At 36.5% G+C, this 20422-nt stretch overlaps 1 protein-coding gene and 1 long non-coding RNA gene across 2 annotated transcripts; one reads left to right on the plus strand and one right to left on the minus strand.

Annotated features, from left to right (window-relative positions):
• Positions 1–3259: 3259 nt before the first annotated feature.
• LOC140837950 (uncharacterized) lies at positions 3260–4720 on the minus strand. The gene is made up of 2 exons (XR_012119513.1): positions 3508–4720; positions 3260–3439 (listed from the first exon to the last, which is right to left on the minus strand). It is a non-coding gene; the product is annotated as an uncharacterized lncRNA (long non-coding RNA).
• Positions 4721–7211: 2491 nt separating this feature from the next.
• LOC140839600 (FIP1[V]-like protein) lies at positions 7212–19847 on the plus strand. The gene is given in 10 exon segments (XM_073206427.1): positions 7212–8339; positions 9747–10003; positions 11615–11741; positions 11855–11923; positions 12129–12269; positions 13864–13965; positions 14076–14377; positions 15080–16745; positions 19036–19485; positions 19487–19847. Coding segments are annotated over 10 exon segments (4275 nt in total). The 5' UTR covers positions 7212–7289; the 3' UTR covers positions 19598–19847.
• The last annotated feature ends 575 nt before the right edge of the window (positions 19848–20422 follow it).

Below are 20422 nucleotides of genomic sequence, written 5' to 3' on the forward strand. Positions count from 1 at the left end.
TTCCTGTTTCTTGACTACCCTGGTATCATATCATAGCATGTGCATTTCATATAGGTTTGTATACTCATGCTTTTGTACTGGGCGTTCTTATCGCTCACGTCCTCGGTTTTGTTTATCTTGGACACCCCATTTCCACGGGGCAGGCCTCAGGTTGGATGGCTCAGGAGGAGGAGGAGGACGTTGAGTAGCCGGTGGAGTTATTTATTCAGTACTCTTTGATTCGATATGGTTGTACCGTATACTTTCTTTTCATTCTGAGTTATGGATTTTCGATGGGGTTGTATAACTATCATTTGTTGACCTTTTCCGCTATTATCTCTGATTGTTATTAATTAAGTTAAGTTGCATGCTTAGTTCTTGATTAGTAGGTGATTCTGGAACGGGTCACTACAAGTAGAATCCACGCACGTTAGTGAACTGGTCAGAAAGTCACCGAAAGCGGTTAGTTTTTGGTAGCGAAGTTGCTAGCCATCCAATTTTAAAATTCAAATTTTAGACAATATATATCATTTTTCTTGGAAAACTTTGTATACAAAAATTGTAGATCATGATGAATGGAGTCTGTCCAAAAAAACTCAGCTGCGCGTCGCGTCGGAGTCACCTTCACGCGAGGCAACATACACGCGCTGCCCCGTTGACCAAATTTTTAGTGTCTGCACTTTTTCTACACTATAATTTCAAATTTCAAAGCTTTTGGACTAGTCTATGAATTTATATGAAATTTTGAAGGAAAAACAAAATTAAGTTCCACAAAGTTTTGGGATGGTTATCTTCAATTTTGTTGCTTCTGTATTTCCATCATGTACACTGTTTTTGAACTTAAGTATAGAAAGAAAATTGTTGAACATGATGCCAAGTATTCTCAAGGTTCATTCAATGGCCAGAAACAGTAGAGCAAGTCTCTTTTTTCGGGCCGGAAAAACCCATAGTCAACAAGCATGAAAATATACGACCTGGATAGAATGAGTTCAGAATTAGAAAATAATTTTCTATACAAAAGTTATAACATTTTACAAAATACACTGTGAAAATTTCAGAATTTTTAGAATTAATTCGAATTATTATGATTTTTCTTGTAATTTTAAAGTGTGTCAAAGCACCAATTTTAATCAAATTTTGAATTTAGATAAATTAATTATCGAGGAATCTTCCTAACACATGAATTATCACAAAATTGATGAATATATGAATATTGAAGCAATTGGATTATCAAAACAAATAACTGAGTGAGATAGGAAGGTGAGATTTATTACTGCGTCTAGATTTAATTTTGAAGATTTATTTCACAATTCTCTATGACCTGATGCAAATTGTGTTCCACGAACTACATTAACTCAAACATTTAAGTGACTAATTCCTGAAAAAAGAAAAAAATAATTAAAGAATTTATTAACTTACAAAATAATTGACAAATTCATTCGTATATGAGAATTATTTGTCATTTGAATGGATATTTTATTCTTAAAAATAAAATTAGATTTGAAATTATATATTATATATTTTTAAATATATGATTCAAACCATAACCGTAACTGTAACCGTAACCCATTTCCGTCCTTATTGTTAACCGCTTTTCCCATTTCAGTACCTTTTCATTTTTGACTGTTTAACTAATCCTTCAAGTTTTCAAAATCTTCCCTAATTGGTCCCTGACGTTATGTTGACGTTAAGATTAACGTTGAACCACATGTGTGCCTCTCACGTGATCTTTTCTTCTTGAAGGCAGTCGATTATTCTCCAAATCATTCACTAGTAACCACAACGACGACCCTAAATCCCCAAATCAAAGAATCCTAATTCGAAACCCACGACGAACTTGAAGAAAATTTAGCAATTTCATATTCAATCTACAACAACATTTGCCATGGTAAAGGCTTTTAATTATTTTCCATGATTTTGTTGTAGGTTCTCGATTACTATGTTCGTAGCATTCTTAATTTTTGATCTTTTATGTAATTTTGAAGTGGATGTGAGTTGATCCTAAATTGTTAATGGAATATATATGTATATACTGTATCTCTACATTTTGGAGTATAAATTTCGAAGGTGGTTTAGCACTATTTTTCTAATTTGTTAGGCACATATAAGTAGCATAATTATAATGCTTGGATTTATTTTATTTGGTGTAGTTTTTTGGAATTCTCCTACTTAGTTAAATTTAATTTTTTAATTTTGATAATTTTTTCAACAGATTACAAGCATTTTTTATTTAATTACTAATTTATTGTGTATTTTTTAACTTTCTCTGTGTTTTTGTATGATTTTTTTGTTGAAATTTGAAAATTCTTATTTAATGTAGAGGAAAACATATGTTGTATTTGTTGGACGAAAACCTGATGTTTACGACAATTGGGCGGAGGCTCAAGTGCAAGTGAGTAAATACAGTGGAGCTTCTCACAAATCCTATTGAACTAGAGAAGAGGCATTGAAATCATTCGATGAGTTTATGAAGAAACAATCTGTTGGAGTTGCTACTTATAACTCTAACGAGGCAAAATGTTCAAGTTCAACATGTGATGCAAGTTTGAGTAAAAAACCAAAAGAGTATGAAAGAATAGCCCACTTAATAGATGCTCAAATGGAATTGGAACGTGAGAGTCGCAAAAATGCACTGAAAATGGAAGAGTTATCTAAAGAGATCAAAGAAATACTAGAGTTTCTACACATTGGTGAAGATAAATAGAGTAGTTATTGCTTGTGTTGGTGGCGCAACTAATGAGGCACATCTAAGTGAGGAAAAGAAAGAAGAGGAGGAGAGTGATGATGCATATGTTTCTACCTTTTTCAATCATGTTGCACTTGTGTTGGAACTAAGTTGGTTTTTTGGATTATGGGATTTGAATTAAGAATACAACAATTAGTCTTTAACATTGACTTGAGTAAGATGTTTAATATTCATCTTTGTGTCCAATGTTTAATATTGTTTAATACTAGAATATTCAAGAAGACTAGAATCATTCTGTGTCCAATGTTTAATATTGATCTTGGAATCTTAGCATAATTTACTGGTGGCCATTCTTAAGAAAATCAGAGAACCATTCCATGAAAAAAAAAAGAAGATGCGTTCCATTCCAAGAAAAAAAGATGTCCATATTCGAGGGCTAAAAAAGAATTGATTCGTTAAAGCTACTAATTTCATAACCACAACAATCACTGCAACAACCATTAAAATCCAACAAAAAACAAATTACATGTCCACAACCACTACTTCCATAAAATTTAGAATCCAACAAAACAATAACATGTGTTTTTTTCTCTGTGATCATGTCCACAACCACTACTTTCATCAACATTTACTTCATCAACCACTAGTTCCACTTGATTCTATCGTTGTTTATTTTCTTTGATCATCCAATGAGGCTCTCAAATTTGATACAATTACGTAGTTCCTTCCTCCTTTCACAATGACATGCATTTGTTTGTTGAATACTTTATGGACCTGAGAAAAAGATTAAAAAATTGAAACATTTCCAAAGAAAAAAATGTATCAGGTTTAGTTGCACTTACATTCATAGATGAGATTGTGTTGGAGCTGCCCCTAATTGTCACTCTAGTTGCACGTTGTCGTATGACCTGAAAATAGTCAATTAAATCGAAGAACTTGTAAAAAAATTATTGTCACTTTAAACAAACGTAAATACACAACAAATTGTTGATAACATGCAGTTTTTTTCTTTTTTTGAATGCTGCTTCAGCATGTTCTGCGGTTTTATTGGATATGAATCTTTCGCTTTCATCTGACATTGACTCGCCTTGTGTAGTCGCACCAAGCTCGGCTTCATTGCATGTTTGTGGTGCAGATTCTATGTCACCTATTAAATGCTAAATATTATCATGCTAAAAATTTAAATAAGAAACTTAAATAACACAAAAGTAACTCCTCAACATCGCCTATATCCATTTCATTGTAATTTTGTGGTGTTTCAGTTTCAACTCTGTACATTTCATTGTTATCTTATGTTGTCCTATCTAAACCACTTGATTTAGATATGCTGCAACTCCTTTGATTGTGTCCAAACCCACCACATGTTCGACATTTGTTGTTTTGTTTCACACCTTTCAGCTTTAATTGACTTGAAGCTGGAACTTCATAAGGTTGTCGCCTTCTCAACTTTGCTGGCCTACCAACTTTTTCCTTATAAATTGGTGGTAATTGAGGGATTAATTGGCATTCAGGCCACATGGCTGGTCCATCAATGGGCATGATGGATCGCGAATAACAATGCTTGTATTTCAAAACACTGTAAAAACGATGTACATAAGCCTCAGGGTTCTCTTGCTTACACCAAATAGCACAAACAACATGTGTACATGAAATTCCAGTCAAATCCAATTTCCTACAACTTCAACTCATCCTACACAGGTCAACAGAGTGCTGCTGGTGTAATCCAGTGATCTGAAAATGTGCATCATCAGCCATCAAAGGACTAAAAGCAGCTGCTTGCTTGCTATTCTTTGCCAAGAAAACTTTAATTTTGGACAGATCACACCATCCCATTTCTCGGCCTTCTCTCTGTTGGTTTGAAACCTGGCCATCAAAAAATTTCTTATTGTTTCAAACATTGAAATGATTGGTTTTTCTCTTGCATCTAAAATCATGCTGTTGAAACACTCACACATGTTGTTAAGAAGTATATCACATTTTGGAATTGTGCTAAAGTATGCCTTGGACCAGTGTTGTTCAGGTTTTTTTGCCAACCAAATATAGGCATCATGATTAATTTTCTTCAATTCTTCCATCCGCCTTTTGAACTCTTCAACTCTTGTCGCCCTAGCCGCAACCCAAAGAGCATTTTTTATCGCCAAACCTCTGAATCCATCATATTTCATGTTTGTGTATAGATGCCTAATACAGAATCTATTTTCGGCATTTGGAAACAAATTCTCAAATGCAGGGATCAAGCTTTTTTGCTTATCAGACATGAATGTCCAACCATATTGATTCTCAAAGCCAATATCGTTATCCAAAAACCTCAGAAACCACATCCAACTATCTTTTGTCTCTCCTTCCACCAATGCATAAGCAATAAGAAAAATGTTGTTATTTGGATCTAGGCCAACTGCTGTCAACAACTGCCCACCACTATTGGTTTTCAAAAAACATCCATCAACTCCAACCACAGGTCTACAAGACTCTTTAAAACCTTGTTTACATGCCGAAAAGCACACATACAACCTTTGAAATCTTGGCCCATCATCTTCATCAGTCAGTTTCAGAATCACAGAAGCACCATCATCGGACCTTTTCAGTTCAGCACAATAATTTCTTATTCGGCAAAATTGTTCCGCTATGCTACCATCAGCTAGCTTCAATGCTTTTTTCTGACCTAAATAAGCTTGTTTATATGTGAGGGCTACATTCAAAGTAGATTTAACCTCTTCTCTAAACTCTCTGGTACCTAACTTAGGATTTGATTTCAATTTATTCACAAAAGTTTCACCTCACCAGCTTGACTTGATGTTTTTGTTCTTAACACTCCAATAGCAATTTTTGTGCTCAGATACAAATGTCTTTATCTGCCAGCAAATGTCCTTATTCATTGGTGACACATGAATAACCCATTCACATACTTGATTTTTGCACACACCTCGAAGCCTACTTTTGTCATTCTTGACAAAGTTAACTACCATCCCTCGTCTGATACAATGACTTTCTATAGCAAACTTTCCTTCTTTTTTTGAATCAAATATCATATCAATCTTAAAATCAGGATTTTCCAAATATTCATACATTTGGAATTTTTGTGGATCTTCCTCTTCAGAATCAAATGTACTCTCTAACTCATCACTTTTTGCACAATTATCATCTCCTTCATCACCTTGCATTCTCTCAAACAAATCATTGGAAATATCACCATCAATGATTATATTTCCCCCTCTCTCTTATAATTTTCATCTTCTTCAAAATCAAATTCACTATAGTTAAATTCTTCATCATCTTGACCATTGATTCCAACCCTTGTTCTCGGTTCAACTTCTTTTGGTTTCTCTAAAACACCATATGCTTCTATCCGATTTATTGAAACACATTCATCATGTTCAATATAAATTTCCACTTCATGGTTTTTGGGGACATGGTTCCTAATTTCAACCACAGCAGCATCACTTTCCAAATATCTACCATCGTTCAAAGATTTACCGATTTTGTGCCAAAATCTGAACCTATCTTTGTCCAGGCATCCTACTTCCTTAGCTAACCCCATAGTTCAATCAAGCCTATCTTATCCATATCCACAAAATCAAAGAATTCAGTACTCCCACCTTTGTACATTTTCCTCTTCCGATCGGTTTCCATTGAACAATTGTAGTACAATTTAATTGTAAAAAGAGTGGGTTCTCGCATCCAGCCTAACAAACAAAATTTTAACATCCCGTAAATGTGATAAATCTCGATAAATTTATCCAAACAGTTATCAAACTAAAAAAGGAAACATTATCATAATTCGGGGTGAGTTCAATTGAAAATTTACTTCTTTTAGCCAATACCGCCTTCCACTTTAGCAAATCTACCAATCTTTAATTTCAAAAAAAAAAAATTAACATGTGACACAAAAATGTGAGTCAAAAATTGAAAATAATTTAATCAAGGAAGGTTTTTAAATTCTTACGGGCTGAATTCTTTCATTTCGGGCTGAAAGATTCCCAGTATCATCTTAGGGGCTGAAAGCTTGCCATTAATGTCTTTGGGGGTGAAAGCTTACTTCGAAGGGGATGAAATCTTGCCATTACCGTCTGCAACCATTCACACTTCTCTTTCCTGCCATCGTTTGATTTGGGGAGTTAGGGTTGTCGTAGGGGCTGAATTCTTTGATTTGGGGATTTAGGGTTGTCGTTGTGGCTACCAGTGAAATGATTTGGGGAATAATCGACTGCCTTCAAGAAGAAAAGATCACGTGAGAGGCACACATGTGGGCCAACGTTAATCTTAACGACAACATAACGTCAGGGACCAATTAGGGAAGATTTTGAAAAATTGAAAGATTACTTAAGCATTCAAAAATGAAAAAGGTAGAAATGAGAAAAGTCGTTAACAATAAAGACGAAAATAAGTATTATCCCAAATGTATTGTGTAGAGTGGAGGATTTTTGTATAGTCTAAACAACAATTCCGAACCGTAGTCATGTCAGCTGGTCTAGGGTTTTTGAATAGTTGAAACAACGTATTCGAACCGGGGTCACGGTCACGTCAGCGTATTAACTTTTCGTTATTCGCTGAACGGTATAAATGCGTTTCCGTTCAGCCTTGCCAAAACCCTTGATTTCTCTCCAAAACAACGCGCCACCCACTCATGGAAGATGACGATGAGTTCGGAGATCTTTACACCGACGTGCTCCGGCCGCTTTCGGCGTCGTTTCAGTCACAGCACCAAGTTACCGATTCACCCGCAGTAGGAACCAGTTCGGCTCCGCTCCAGAGCCGCGGGATTGATCTGAATAATAACAGCGATGACGTGGATATTGTCTACGGCCCTCCTGATTCAAAGAATTTGAAATCGAACCTCAATTCCACTGTAAATTTGAAATTGAACGCCTCAATTCAGGATGACACCACAGCGGAGCTGGGGACCCGGCCTGAGATTAGAGAGTTTGATTTGAATTTGGATTCAAATCAGGAATTTAATCGGATTGAATGTTTAGCGGGAAACGGAGGCGGTAAAGGCTTACAGTTTAAAGCTAGGGTTTTGGCGAAGGGCGATGGTGTTAGTTTACCGGAAAAGTCTTCTGGGGGATTTAGTTTCATGGAGGGGGATAATGATATTAATATCGTCGTGGAAGAGATAGACAATAAAGATGATGACTTAGTTGAAAAAGACAATGGTCTTACTGACTCAGAGGAAAAATTGTATAATTCTGCTGACGGAGAGGACAATACCATCAATTATGCAGGCAAAAGCACGGTTACGGAAATTGGTATGGGGCAAATGATTCCGGGACTCGCTGATAGATTGGAGAATCAAGGGACTTCAAATCTCGAGGATGAGTGGGAAAGTGAGGAGAGTGAAGATGATTTGCAGATAGTGTTGAATGATAATCATCATGGACCCATTGGGATGGAGAGGATGCCTGGAATGCATGATGAGGATGATGAGGATGGGGATCCATTAGTGATAGTTGCAGATAATGGTGATGCTGGTCTCCATCATCACCACCAGCAGATGATGATGGAAGAACAAGAGTGGGCTGGTGAAGAAGGGGTACCTGGAACAGATGGGGAGAAGAAGGAATTGGGTGATGCCTCTAAAGCAAGTGGAGCGGGACCTGCTACTTCGGCAGCATTGCAGCCAAGGATTGGATACAGCAATCACATGTATCATAATCAGTTCCATTCGCAGTTCAAGGTCAGCATCTTGTTTGATGAAACTTTAAATGAAAATGGATTGAGCTGCAAGCCCGTGCCTGCGTCCCTGGTATTTTGTTATATAGTGAATTAGTACAATTAACACAAAAGTTGATCAGCAAGGATGTGGGTGGAGTTCATGTGTATAGGTCGTGGAGTAAAAATTTGTACTATCACTAATCTTTGGCTTATTAATGAAGTTATTTATTTTGTTAACGAAATCTGTTACTTTGAGGTTGGTAATGTTTGTTCAAATTATGTTGAACACTTTAAAGCTGATTTATCTTAAAAACTTTAAAAATTTGACGCAAATTTATGTGGCTGTAAAAGTCATGGAACTTGGGACAATGGGATTTCTGGAAGTTTCCTGTTACATTCTTATGAATAATATCTATTGAGGTTTTGAATCGTATAATTTGAACAATTTCTTGCGCATGCTCTTCTCTCTGCTGCGCCTTCTTTAATTTTAACAGAATGGAAAAACTAATTCAAGAAAAGTTACACGGTAAAATGAGGAATGCATGATTGTGACCCATCACCCATCTGATTACTCATTACCTCGTGTCACTCTATGACCACGCTGTTATCATGCATCGATAAAAAAGGTTCTCTCAAATGCGTGATACAGTAGTTTGGCATGCCATACTTGGGAATTTCCAGTGCTTTAGCATTTTGTCACCATGGACACTTACTTCTTAGTGCCTGCCTATAGGAGTTAATCTCGAGCAAGATGTGCTGCCCCCCGCACTCCCACCCACCTAGAAAAAGCGTTATTGTTCTAAGTAAGATAAGAAATTGGCTTATTTACCTGTTTAACTTCTGACACTTAGCTTCAAAATACACAGTAATGTCTGCATCTGGGTTAGAGAATCACTCTTCACATTTTGATTGTACGCTTCATAACCTGATGCATATTCCAGTTCAATTGATAAAATTGTTGGCTTATTTTTGGCTTTTAATCTTCTATTGATAGGTCAGGATGAAGGGTATCGATGTAGTTCTATGATAATTTATAAGCCCTCCAAATTTTACAATTAAATGACTAATTATGAGCTCCTTTCTTGTGTGTCGAAATATTATTCTCAAGCCATTATTGTGTGGTGTTCTGAGCATTTGTTGAATAAGAGAAGTTTGCTTTCTTCATTTCTATTCAATCGATTACCTTTTTAATTGGCTGTTTTTTTTAATTAACTGCAGTATCTGCTTTCCATTCTGAATTGTCAATGATTTGGGAAGTATATTTTGTGCATGTATCAGTATCTGATTTTTGAAATTTTCTTCGATGCATCTGACCATGCATATATTGACGAAAGGCTTTTCATCATGAATCCTTTTGCTACCTTGTTGGTTATTAACTTGAGCTTTTTGTACCTTTTTGTTTTTTTTTCTGTAACTGGGAACTGCTTAGTATGTGAGACCTGGTGCAGCTCCATTGCCTGGAGCTGCTCCTGTAGCTCCTGGAGGAATTCCAAGTCAAGTTCGTCCACTGGTAACTATGGGCCCAGTTGCTGGACGTGGAAGAGGTGATTGGCGACCTACAGGAACAAAAGGTGCTGTTCCCATGCAAAAAGGGTTTCATCCTAGTCATGGAACACCAGCTTGGGGAACTACTGTAGCAGGGCGTGGTTATGGAAGTGGATTGGATTTCACTCTTCCATCGCACAAGTAAGCTCTTTTTGGAGTTATTTCGAACATCATTTACCATTATTTTATGTTCATTCACCAACTCAAGTGACTTAAAATACTAATTGCCATGATCAACACACACCATTTTTAACCCACTTTGTATAAAGCTTGTGATAAATGTATTACCATGTTGCTCTTCAGTTTGAAACTCTTTTGTGAACTTTCTTTTGTTTATTAGTAGGTAGTTTCAGCAGTCGGCATTTGAATTTTCATAAAACAATCTTTTGACTGTTTTGTTATCAGCTATATAACTATCTTTAGCATCTTTGTTTAATAGTTAACCTCTCCCCTTTTCTTTAGCTTTGTCATGATTTATTTCTTGGATATTGTGCCAATAGACAGGTGAATGTGCTGTGAAATCAAACTATGTGATAATAGTTTTAGAGCTGCAGGTTGGATGGTACATAAAATTTTTTCCTTTTCTGTAAAAATGTGGACTTAGATAAACAGCAGTCCCCCATCATTGGGCTGTTCTGGTGTGGTTGTGTTGGAAACTATTACTTGAAGGAACTAGTGTTGGTGGAGGTCACTACGAAAAGTTGTACATTTGCTCTTCAATGTAGAGTACATACCAGTTTGGTTTAGATGGTTTTGATTTTTTAGGCTTCCGAACCATTGGTTACGGTTAATGAATTGTTCATACAGAAACCATGCCTCGAGCCCTAGACTATGTTTAACTTCACCAAATACTACTGTTTGATTTTGGTTTAGACTACAATTTAAACGACAAAGTTATTTTATGGTTGACCTCTTTTTTGTTAGCTTTACTTCTTCATTTAATGTTAAAATTTTAACTTCACTAGAGAAATTCAACACATTTGTTTAAAAAATGAGATAAAAATCAATATATCATATAAAACAAACTTGATAAATTTAATCATTAAATTCATAGTTCATAATTACATAGTATTTGTTCTTTAGTAATGTTAACTAGTACAACTACATTTGAAATATGAAATATCCATATAAAATTTATTTATATGCATAGAAGGGGATAATGACTTAGTTTATCGAGAAACTTGTGTGGTTCAGTTTGCGGTATAAGTTTTACGTGGTGAAGAGGCATATGATTCGGTACCATTTTGATTCGCGTTTCAGGAAATTTTAAACAGTAAACTTAACATCTGTGGTTCCAGTTTCAAAATAAATAGAACACTGAACTCTAGATGGTTCTAACTTCTAATTTGTGTTGCATCGACTTCATAAAGCAAAAGTGTACCATATGAACTACTGAAATCAGAATGAGTCAATGACTTCTTTATGTACATATATATGTACAAGAAAATGTTGAAATAAATTGATTAAACATTAATGATTCCCTTTGCAAACCTATATATAATAATCAAAGCTCTAGTTGCTGTTAAATGTTTGACGGGGGACCCATATTACTGGGCAGAGAATTTTTTTAGTTGAAACACCCAAATAGTAAAAACCCATCTTAATCTGGATGGGAGGTAATCTGTTACTCTACACTGAATATTGGTTTCTTTGTTTTTGTTTATCTGTGCGTTTAGTATTTTTGCATCAAATGTCAGTGATACACTTTTTATGGAAGCTTTATGGTTTTGATATTTATTGGCCATTGTGCAGGACCATATTTGAAGTTGATATTGATAGCTTTGAAGAAAAGCCTTGGAAATTTCCGAGCATTGATGTATCTGACTTTTTCAATTTTGGTTTGAACGAGGAAAGTTGGAAAGATTATTGCAAACAACTGGTAGGTCAGAGGCTAATATGTGAATCTTTTATTTGTTTAAATATGTGAACAGTCTCTTTCAATGTCTCTCTGTTAAGGAAGCAAGTTTGATTGAGTGTATTTGAAATCTATAGGAACAACTCCGACTGGAAACGACTATGCAAAGTAAAATTCGTGTCTATGAAAGTGGGAGGTCTGAACAGGTATATTTTGGTTTATGCAGCTGAATGAAATTTGCTGAGTTGCTGTGTTTTGCATATTTTGTCGTTTTTCATGTGCTACACATTAAGAGTTCATTATTGGAGGTATGGAGGTTTTTTTGGCCCCTCTTCTTGGTGAAACTGTTGAAGAAAATATCACTTAAGCTGTCTTTGTGTTTTTTTTGTTTTTTTTGGTGTCAATTTTTAGGATTATGATCCTGATCTTCCGCCAGAGCTTGCAGCAGCTGTTGGTATTCAAGATATTCCATCTGAAAACGCAAACCCTGGAAATACAGATACTGGTCCAACAGACTTGACAAGAGAATGTGCACGTGAACGGCCTCCTCTGGTATGTTTTTAGTTCTCTATTTGATATGTGTCCTGCATTTTTGTGTTGTCATTTTATCATTGCTGGATTCTGAGCACTGTATTGTTCTCTTAATCATCACTTTGCAATTAAAATTTACCCGGCAAAAATGTAATTTCTTTGATGGCTTCAGTTAACTATCGTTCTTTAAGATTTCAGTGCCACACATTCCTCAATGTTGGTCAAGAAACAAGTTACCTCTTGGCTTACTCAATTGAGTCGCGTCCATTATCCACATTTTATTAAGATCAAGAAACCTTTATGTTTCAGATTTAGGTATCCCAGATTTCAACATTGGTCAATAGTGCGACCTTATCTAGGCAATTTGTTCATCTAATACCACATATATCATGATGATAAAACCCTCACAATTCCCTTGTCCTATAAAGATTAAAAAACTTTGCCACCACCTTTTCTTCTCAATGACCTCTCAAAGCCGGTCTCTGATACTTGGTAGATTCGATCCTTGTCCCTAATCTTCACCGCTACCATCAAACCCTTCGTAGCAGTGGCATTTCACCTGAATTTCTTGTCCGAATCTCTAACTTAAATTGGAATGACAGAGCGCCAGACCAATGCCTAGGCAGGGATTAGATGCCGACGCCGTTAGGTGGAGTCCACGGTATCAACATGATAAGATGAAGTTTTGTGTGTTAGGACAAGCCAACAAATCGTATTTTTTGTTGGACTTTTGTTTATGGCATATAAAAAAGTTACTTTTCATTTTTTTTATTGGACTTTTAATTTAGAGTAAAAGCCCAAAATAAAATTCAGCCACCTAGGACCGCCTAAGTCTGCCTAGTTGCGTAGGCTGGCCGACGAGCACTTTTTCGGTGCGGTGTGCTCGTCGGCCGGCGGCTTGGCCGATTTTAGAATACCGATTGAAACAACTATGTGAAGTGTGAGTACACAGATTTCGAGTTTCACAGTAACATGGACTAAAAATGACGACACACACTCGAGGAACATTTCCAAATTCTTGAACTAACCATCCCTTGAAACTTAATGGAATGCAGCGAGTGAGCACCGGAGAGCATTTCTATGCAGTTTTGTGATTAAAAACAAAGGTTATATTAGTTTTTTTCCCGGTGTTTCCGGAGGTTTGTTCCGAGAAAATGTGCTTTTTGCAAAAGTATTGGGGAATGAACTAATGAAGTTTATATTTATCTTTTTTAATGAAAAATAAAATTATTGTAGCGATCAAATCGTGTAAGATTTGTTGGTAATAGATTTTTTTATATGTGGATGTGTAAAAGTATTAAAACTTATTGTGTTATGTAATAATATGATAGGGTTTATTTAGGAAGGCGTGAAAATTTGAATTAGGAGTAGTCATGATGTCCGGAGATGTGAAAATGACTTTTAAGAAAATGAAAATGAGATAGTAGTGTTATTTTGGTTTTCAAGATAGAAAACTGTTTTTTACAAAAGCAAGACTAAATATAGCCAAAATTTACGGGGGCGGTATATAAATGGTTATAGTCCAATGAGATTTATTGTGCATGAACCTTCTGTTTGGATGTTAGATGATTTGTGAAAATTCACCAGTTTTTATTTTCCAAAAATTGTGTACCAGCCTATTGGCAGACCAATACCTGTAGAAACTGGTTCTGGTGATCGTCTCCCATCCATTGATACTAGGCGTTTACGACTGCATGATTCAGATGCCATTATTGAGGTAGCATCTATGCTCCAACACTTGACATCCATCTGCGTATTTATCTTGTTAATATTCAATCTTACTTGGAATGTGAATCATATATATGTTGTGTTTTCTCTGGCAAACAGATAGTCTGCCAACGTTCAACGGATGACGATGACATGGCTGAGCAGCAGAACAATGATCAGGCCACAACAGATCTAAGAGAGGGTGGTGAAGTTGATGATCTTCCGCAGGAAACTGTAGGGCCTATCAATGGCTCTTTGCAAGCATATAATGCCCAGAAGAGGGAACCTGTGGCAAGAAGAGCACAATTTAAGAATAGTAACAGTAGTAATGAGATTGTAAGCACGGATGTTATGCAATTTCCTTCAGAAGTACCTGCACATGACCATTCTGATGGGGATATTATGGTCCCTCATGAGGGGAGGTATAGGAATATTCTAATTCAGTTCCATGTGGAGTCGATCCATTTTCTTCTCTCTTCAAATCTGATGTAGACTTGTATGCTTCTTATATAACCCCCCCCACTGTTGGATAAGATTGAAAGAACTTATGGTTTCTCTTATATTAGAAATAGATATCGCTGCACGCATTGTTGCAGTAATATCATCTAAAGCAGGACAGTTAAATTTGTATTGCGCAGCGAAATGACCGCAGCAAGGAGATTTGGACTGAACTTTGACTTGGTGTAACATAGGGTTGAGAAAGGTGTAATGGCATATATAACAATGCCAGATTCTAAAAGGCATGATTTTGATTATTTGGATAGATTTTCCATAAATTTCAGTTTTCTAATAATTCCCCACTTGTATTTTGAATATTGGAATAATATCTTGAAGCTTTTGATTTCATGGCAGGTGGTAAACTTGTTTGTCAGACTGAATGCTTGATTATTATGAGCTACACGTATTAAAATTCTCTAATTTTAATTTTCCAAATGTATATGAATAGCTTTCTGGATCACTTATTTATCTTTATATAACATCAATTAGGCTTTCCTGGAATCGTTTTTTTCCATACCAATTCTCTCGATGCGTACGCTGTGAAACAATAATGCTAAAAGTTTTCTACGTCTGATGGTCTTGTATATGGTCTGATAGACATTTTTAAGTTCATCCAATGATCACAGGTCTGCCGAAGAAAAGGAGCGTGCCACCCCCAAGATGACTGCTAGTGATTTTAATGAAAGAGGAAAGGAGGTTTCCGATGATCATGCTGAAGAATCATTTGATAGTCGGGATGGTAAACAAAGTCCTTTCTTTTATTCCCATGCCATTGGATCTGATGCAGAGCCAGGCGTGGAGGCAAGGGAAGACATGAACGATGAATCTGTAATTGATGATAAAAGCTTTGATGAGGAAGCAGATCCGATGGCTGTGGATGATGCGTTCAGGGATATGCCTGAAGATGGGAACTTGATGCATTCCACAAAGAAAAAGAAACTTATAACAGTCGAGGGACAACTATCTCAAGAAAATAATGATGGGAAAGACTCAAAAGCGATGAGGAGCAGTGAAAGCAGCAAAGCAAGGTCAGGGAGTAGTAGAGATCACAGGAAACTCCGTGATAGTGTTGAGGACGAAGTTATTCAGGAAAAGCGCCGCCCTCGCAGTGAAGATATTAGGAGAGCAGTAGGTGATTATAACAATCCACGTCGAAAAGTTCCCCATGAGAAAGATGAACCTGGTAGACACCATGCATCAGTGAGAGGGAAAGAAGATTTTTATTCACGTAGAGCTGGAGATCCTGATTCGTCACTTCGTTGGCATGTGAAAAGCGAGAGTTCAAACTGGAGAAAGGAGAGTGATATATCTGAAGTAAGCTGGCACCAGAGAGATGAGGATCTTGCTGGGAAAAGAATTAGAATGGAAGAGGCATCAAAGAGGGAACATGGTGGAGAAACTGGCTCCAGAAGTAGGGGTAAGGCTAGAGAGAGTGAGAGGAACGAAAAAGACGAGCATCGGCAGTCAAGAAATCATCTCGATAATGGTAGTTGGAGGGGGGCTTATCAGGATCAAGACACAGGTTCTAGACCAAGAGATAGGGATGATAATCTAAGAGGTCGTATTGATAAAGTGGATGATTCCCACAGCAAAAGAAGGAAAGAAGAAACTAATATAAGTCGGGGACAGGAAGATATATCCTATAATCATAGAGAAAGTAGCGACAGAAGGAAGCGAGAAAGAGAAGATATCTCTGATCAGCGGAAAAGAGATGACCGAGCCAGATTGAAGGATGGTGATCTGAATTATGTGAGGCAGAAAGAAGAGGAATCACTTCAAAGGGAGAGAAATGAGAGGCAGAGAGAGCGTGATGAATGGCACAGGCTAAGGCAATCGCATGGAGAAATTTTATCAAAGAGGGAAAGAGAAGAAACAAGATCCATAATGAGGAGTGGGCATGGTGCCGAAGACAAAACATGGATCAGTCATTCTAGGGGAAAAGATGATTACAAGGGTTCGAGTAGAGATTACCAGCTAAAGGATGTGGGCAGACACAGTGATCAACTTAAGAGAAGGGATCGAGCTGAAAATGAAAGTTTTTCACAGCATAGGGGCCAGGAAAATGCTTATGCGCGTGGGAGTCATTTCAGTAATGATGAAAAGAGAACAAGATCTGAAAGGCCAAGCACTCGTGATGAAAGAGCTTCCTTTGCATCTGATACGTCTACTGTGCATGAAAATAGACAGAAGGAGAGTAGTAGAAAGAACAAAGAATCTGAGAGTGGAGATCACAGGTCCTTGTTCCCTTCTAAAAGGACTCAGGGTGAGCACAGTGGACAGATAAGTAAAACGGTATGTATTTATTCTTTGGAACCAATGCCATAAACTTATGGAGAACAATTTACAAGTAATGTTGATCAATGAAATGGCTGGAAAGCCAACCAAAATTATTTGACTTTTCTGTGTTTTTTAAGCTTACTTCATGTAAAGATGCTCAGTAGTTCCTGTTTTCTTTTTGTTTAGTCTTTTCCTTGAAATTTGGTGTACGCAGTCAAGGGGACTATGATGAACAGAGTGGAAAACCATGTATGTATGGATTTCTGTGAACAAACATATGACTCTCTCTTATAAACCCTTTTGAGATGTTTCAGTAAGGTTATGCTCTTGAATGCATTACCACAATGGAAAACTTTTAGTTCACCAACAATTTCAAGCTTGTTGATGATGACTGTGTTAGAGTTTCTTCTTTCATTTTCTGATGAGTTGAAGTAGCTTTTGTTTCTGCGAGGTTTACAACATGAAAGATGCCGAACTGTTTCAAATTTTCTCTTTTGCATCTACGTTCACTTTCTCAATGGCACCAAAAGTATCTTCATTGGCTATAAAGGTTATTTTAACGTTTGATTTTTATTTCTAATTTAGTAATGTATCTAATGCTAATGGCATCAATTCCATAGCATGCCTATCACTCTACAAAAATGTATCTAAAACTGGTATTGGCTGACTTGGCATGACAAAAAGTTAAATTATATATCTCTAGGTATGAGAAGCTTATTAAATTGAGGCATAATTTCATTTTATGATAACTATATTTTGAGTGGATAATGGATCATCCTCAAGTACTTCTTTCTGTAGCGTTTTTTTAATATTGTGTATCAACTCTCAAAATGCAAGCGCTTTTGTCTAAATGCAAATGCTTTGACAACTTTTATCCCTGTTTAAATGCATAAGATTTATTTCTTGAGATTGTCTGTATCATTAAAAAACTTCCATGTTTTGGTTCTCCTTGATGTTTATACTTGTCTAGAGATAGTATTGTTTACTTATAAATGAAAAATAAAAGTATTTTTCTCTAGATTCTGAAATTCGGAGTGATGACAAGTGGTCAATTATATGCAGTATTTATTGTACTTTTGTTTACAAAGCAGATGCTGAATGAATTATTCTTTTGCCCCTGCTGATGTCTGAATTTGGACTATAATATCTGGACACTTTTTTAATCATCTTCGTATTAGTACGGATTTCAATAGAATATATTACAATGCCTAAATGTTATTCAAACTTCGTAAGATGAGATTTCATTTGTTTGAATGCAAAAGCATTTGGAAATAAGTCAAGTTGGCTGCTGGGTAATGGCACGGGTCTACGATGAACATGTGATCTGAGAAAGTAATTAGTAGGTAACTCAAAATTCAGGTTGGTGATTTATATATTGCTCTCGCTTTTACGTTGGTGACATCTTTGGTAAGATATCGACCGGGATAATTTTCAAAGATACTAACTTGGTTGCAATGATGAGATGCTTCTCATGACTATCTACTCGAGAGGCCGAACCTATGGGAACTGAATTTATTCAGTCTGTGATGGTATCTATTTTGTGATGCTTATTCACTAAGTTGCTTGCTTGATCTTGGGCCCTCCGAATTATTTGTTTTTTTGCCTATGAGTTGATAGACTATATTCAGGCGATTCAATTTGTTTCAATGTGTGAATAGAAGAGACACGCATTTGATTAGAACCCTGTATACGTCAAATTTGTGCTTACATTTTACAATATTAGATTTTCTTATTTTTTGTTGGGTACTAATTTATAAGGAAATTAAAGTAGTTTACGTGTGTGCCTTCTCTGAATTAATTATAGTCTGTCATGTAATTCATAATTAAGGGAATTAAAAAAATGCATGCCTTCGACCATTTTATTTTTTATCCAGTACTCATTTACCATTACTGCATGTTGCTTGCTACTTAAAACCGACTCGTGTAAATTCTTACTTAATTTGCCCTTGGTTCATATTGCCGTTCCACCTTAACATTTTTTTTTCTGTTTTGAAGTTCAAATTTTTTTCTCGTATGTACTGCAACTTTATCCAAAAAAATTCATGGATCTGGGGTTGATGCAGTGCTACTAGTATTCAGTTGCGTGTTAACTCTCAGTAGTTTTGTGCTGCCTGTATGCGTTTTGAAAATTTTCCATTGGTTTTACATCTTTATTTCTCCTCTTCTTGTCTTTTTGTGTGGAGTGGCTGAGGCGTGTCGGTGATTGAGGGGAAGAATAGTGGAATATTTTTGACACTTGGATAAACTCATCAGATTTAAACTTTGAAACTTAATTATTGTTTTCTCCTTCGGTATCTGCTATCAGGTTAACTTGAGAGCCAGAGCCGAGCGAGAAACTGATAAGAATGAGATTCATCTACATCATCAGCCTTCCAGAAAGAAAGGAGAAGAGGCTTCGTCGGATGATGAGCAGCCTGACTCCAGGAAAGGGCGCTCTAAATTTGAACGTTGGACAAGTCACAAGGAGCGAGAATTCAATGTTGCCTCCATGTCATCTTCTTTGAATAGTAAAGATCTAGATACATCTGACAGTGGCAAAGCTTCCTTGGCTGGCAAACTTCCCGAAGAACCTTCAAAAAAGATGGACGATAAGCTACACCCTTTGGTTGATGATAAAGTGACTGAAGCAGAAGTGGATGAATCCATAAAAGCAAATGCTATGGAGGACAAACACTTGGACACTGTCGAAAAGTTGAAGAAGCGAAGTGAGCGTTTTAAGCTTCCTATGCCAAGTGAAAAAGATGTGATGACTGTTAAAAAAACTCGAGAACGAGCCTTTACTACATTCATCCCAAACTGAAACCCCCCAAGATTCAGAGATAAAATCAGAGCGTCCAGCACGAAAAAGGAGGTGGACTGGTAATTAAGGCCAAGAGGATGAACTCTCATTCGATGATTCAAATTTGTTTCTTGAAGTGCAACATCTGCTCAGTTGCCTTTTACTTTGTCGAATCATACAAAAATTACTACTGAATGAAATTGTATCTCTTTTATTTGTCATGCTGTTGCAGCGATAAAAAGCCATTTCCTTTTCTTCTGTATTCGATGAGTACATGTATATACCTTGAAAAAGATAGCATTACACGAGCTCCTGTCCGAGGCTCAGTTTCAGTTTCAGTTCTTACTTTTTCTTCTGCGTATATGTAGTTTGTCACCATCTTTTTTATGAAGTATTAAAGACGTCATCTCATCTAACATCTCTCAAGTTCAAGAGCAGGAGGCTGTTGATTTGTCATTCAATTTTTGAATCATGGTGTTCGCGCTCAGACACATCGAGAATTGTTTGATTAGCAGCAGCCGGAGCAACGATATTGAAATAGACGGTATTTTACTTCAAAGTTCGTTGTATTTGGATTAGTTTTCTTCTTTTCCTGCCTCTTTCTTTTTCCCTTTTTCATTTACTTTTTAACTCGCTTCGAAATAGGATTAAAGTTTGTAAAGAAGTAAAAAAAATCATTTTTTGTAAACATCATCGGAGATCTGCCGAGGGTTGGGGCTTGGCGCTGAAGTTGTTCTTCCAATTAGAAACAATACCTATGGGGCATCAGGCTTAGATATCTCCAAGACAACTATTATAAGAGTAACCAAAGGTAAGTACAAAGTTGACATATTTACTTAGATCTAGCAGAGAAAAAGATGTTATTTTCCTATTTACTTTGGCTATTCTGATTGCTTTACTTGCTAAGTTGCGT

This window comes from Primulina eburnea, chromosome 8 (genome assembly GCF_022965805.1).
Source record: "Primulina eburnea isolate SZY01 chromosome 8, ASM2296580v1, whole genome shotgun sequence".
NCBI classification, from domain to species: Eukaryota; Viridiplantae; Streptophyta; class Magnoliopsida; order Lamiales; family Gesneriaceae; genus Primulina; species Primulina eburnea.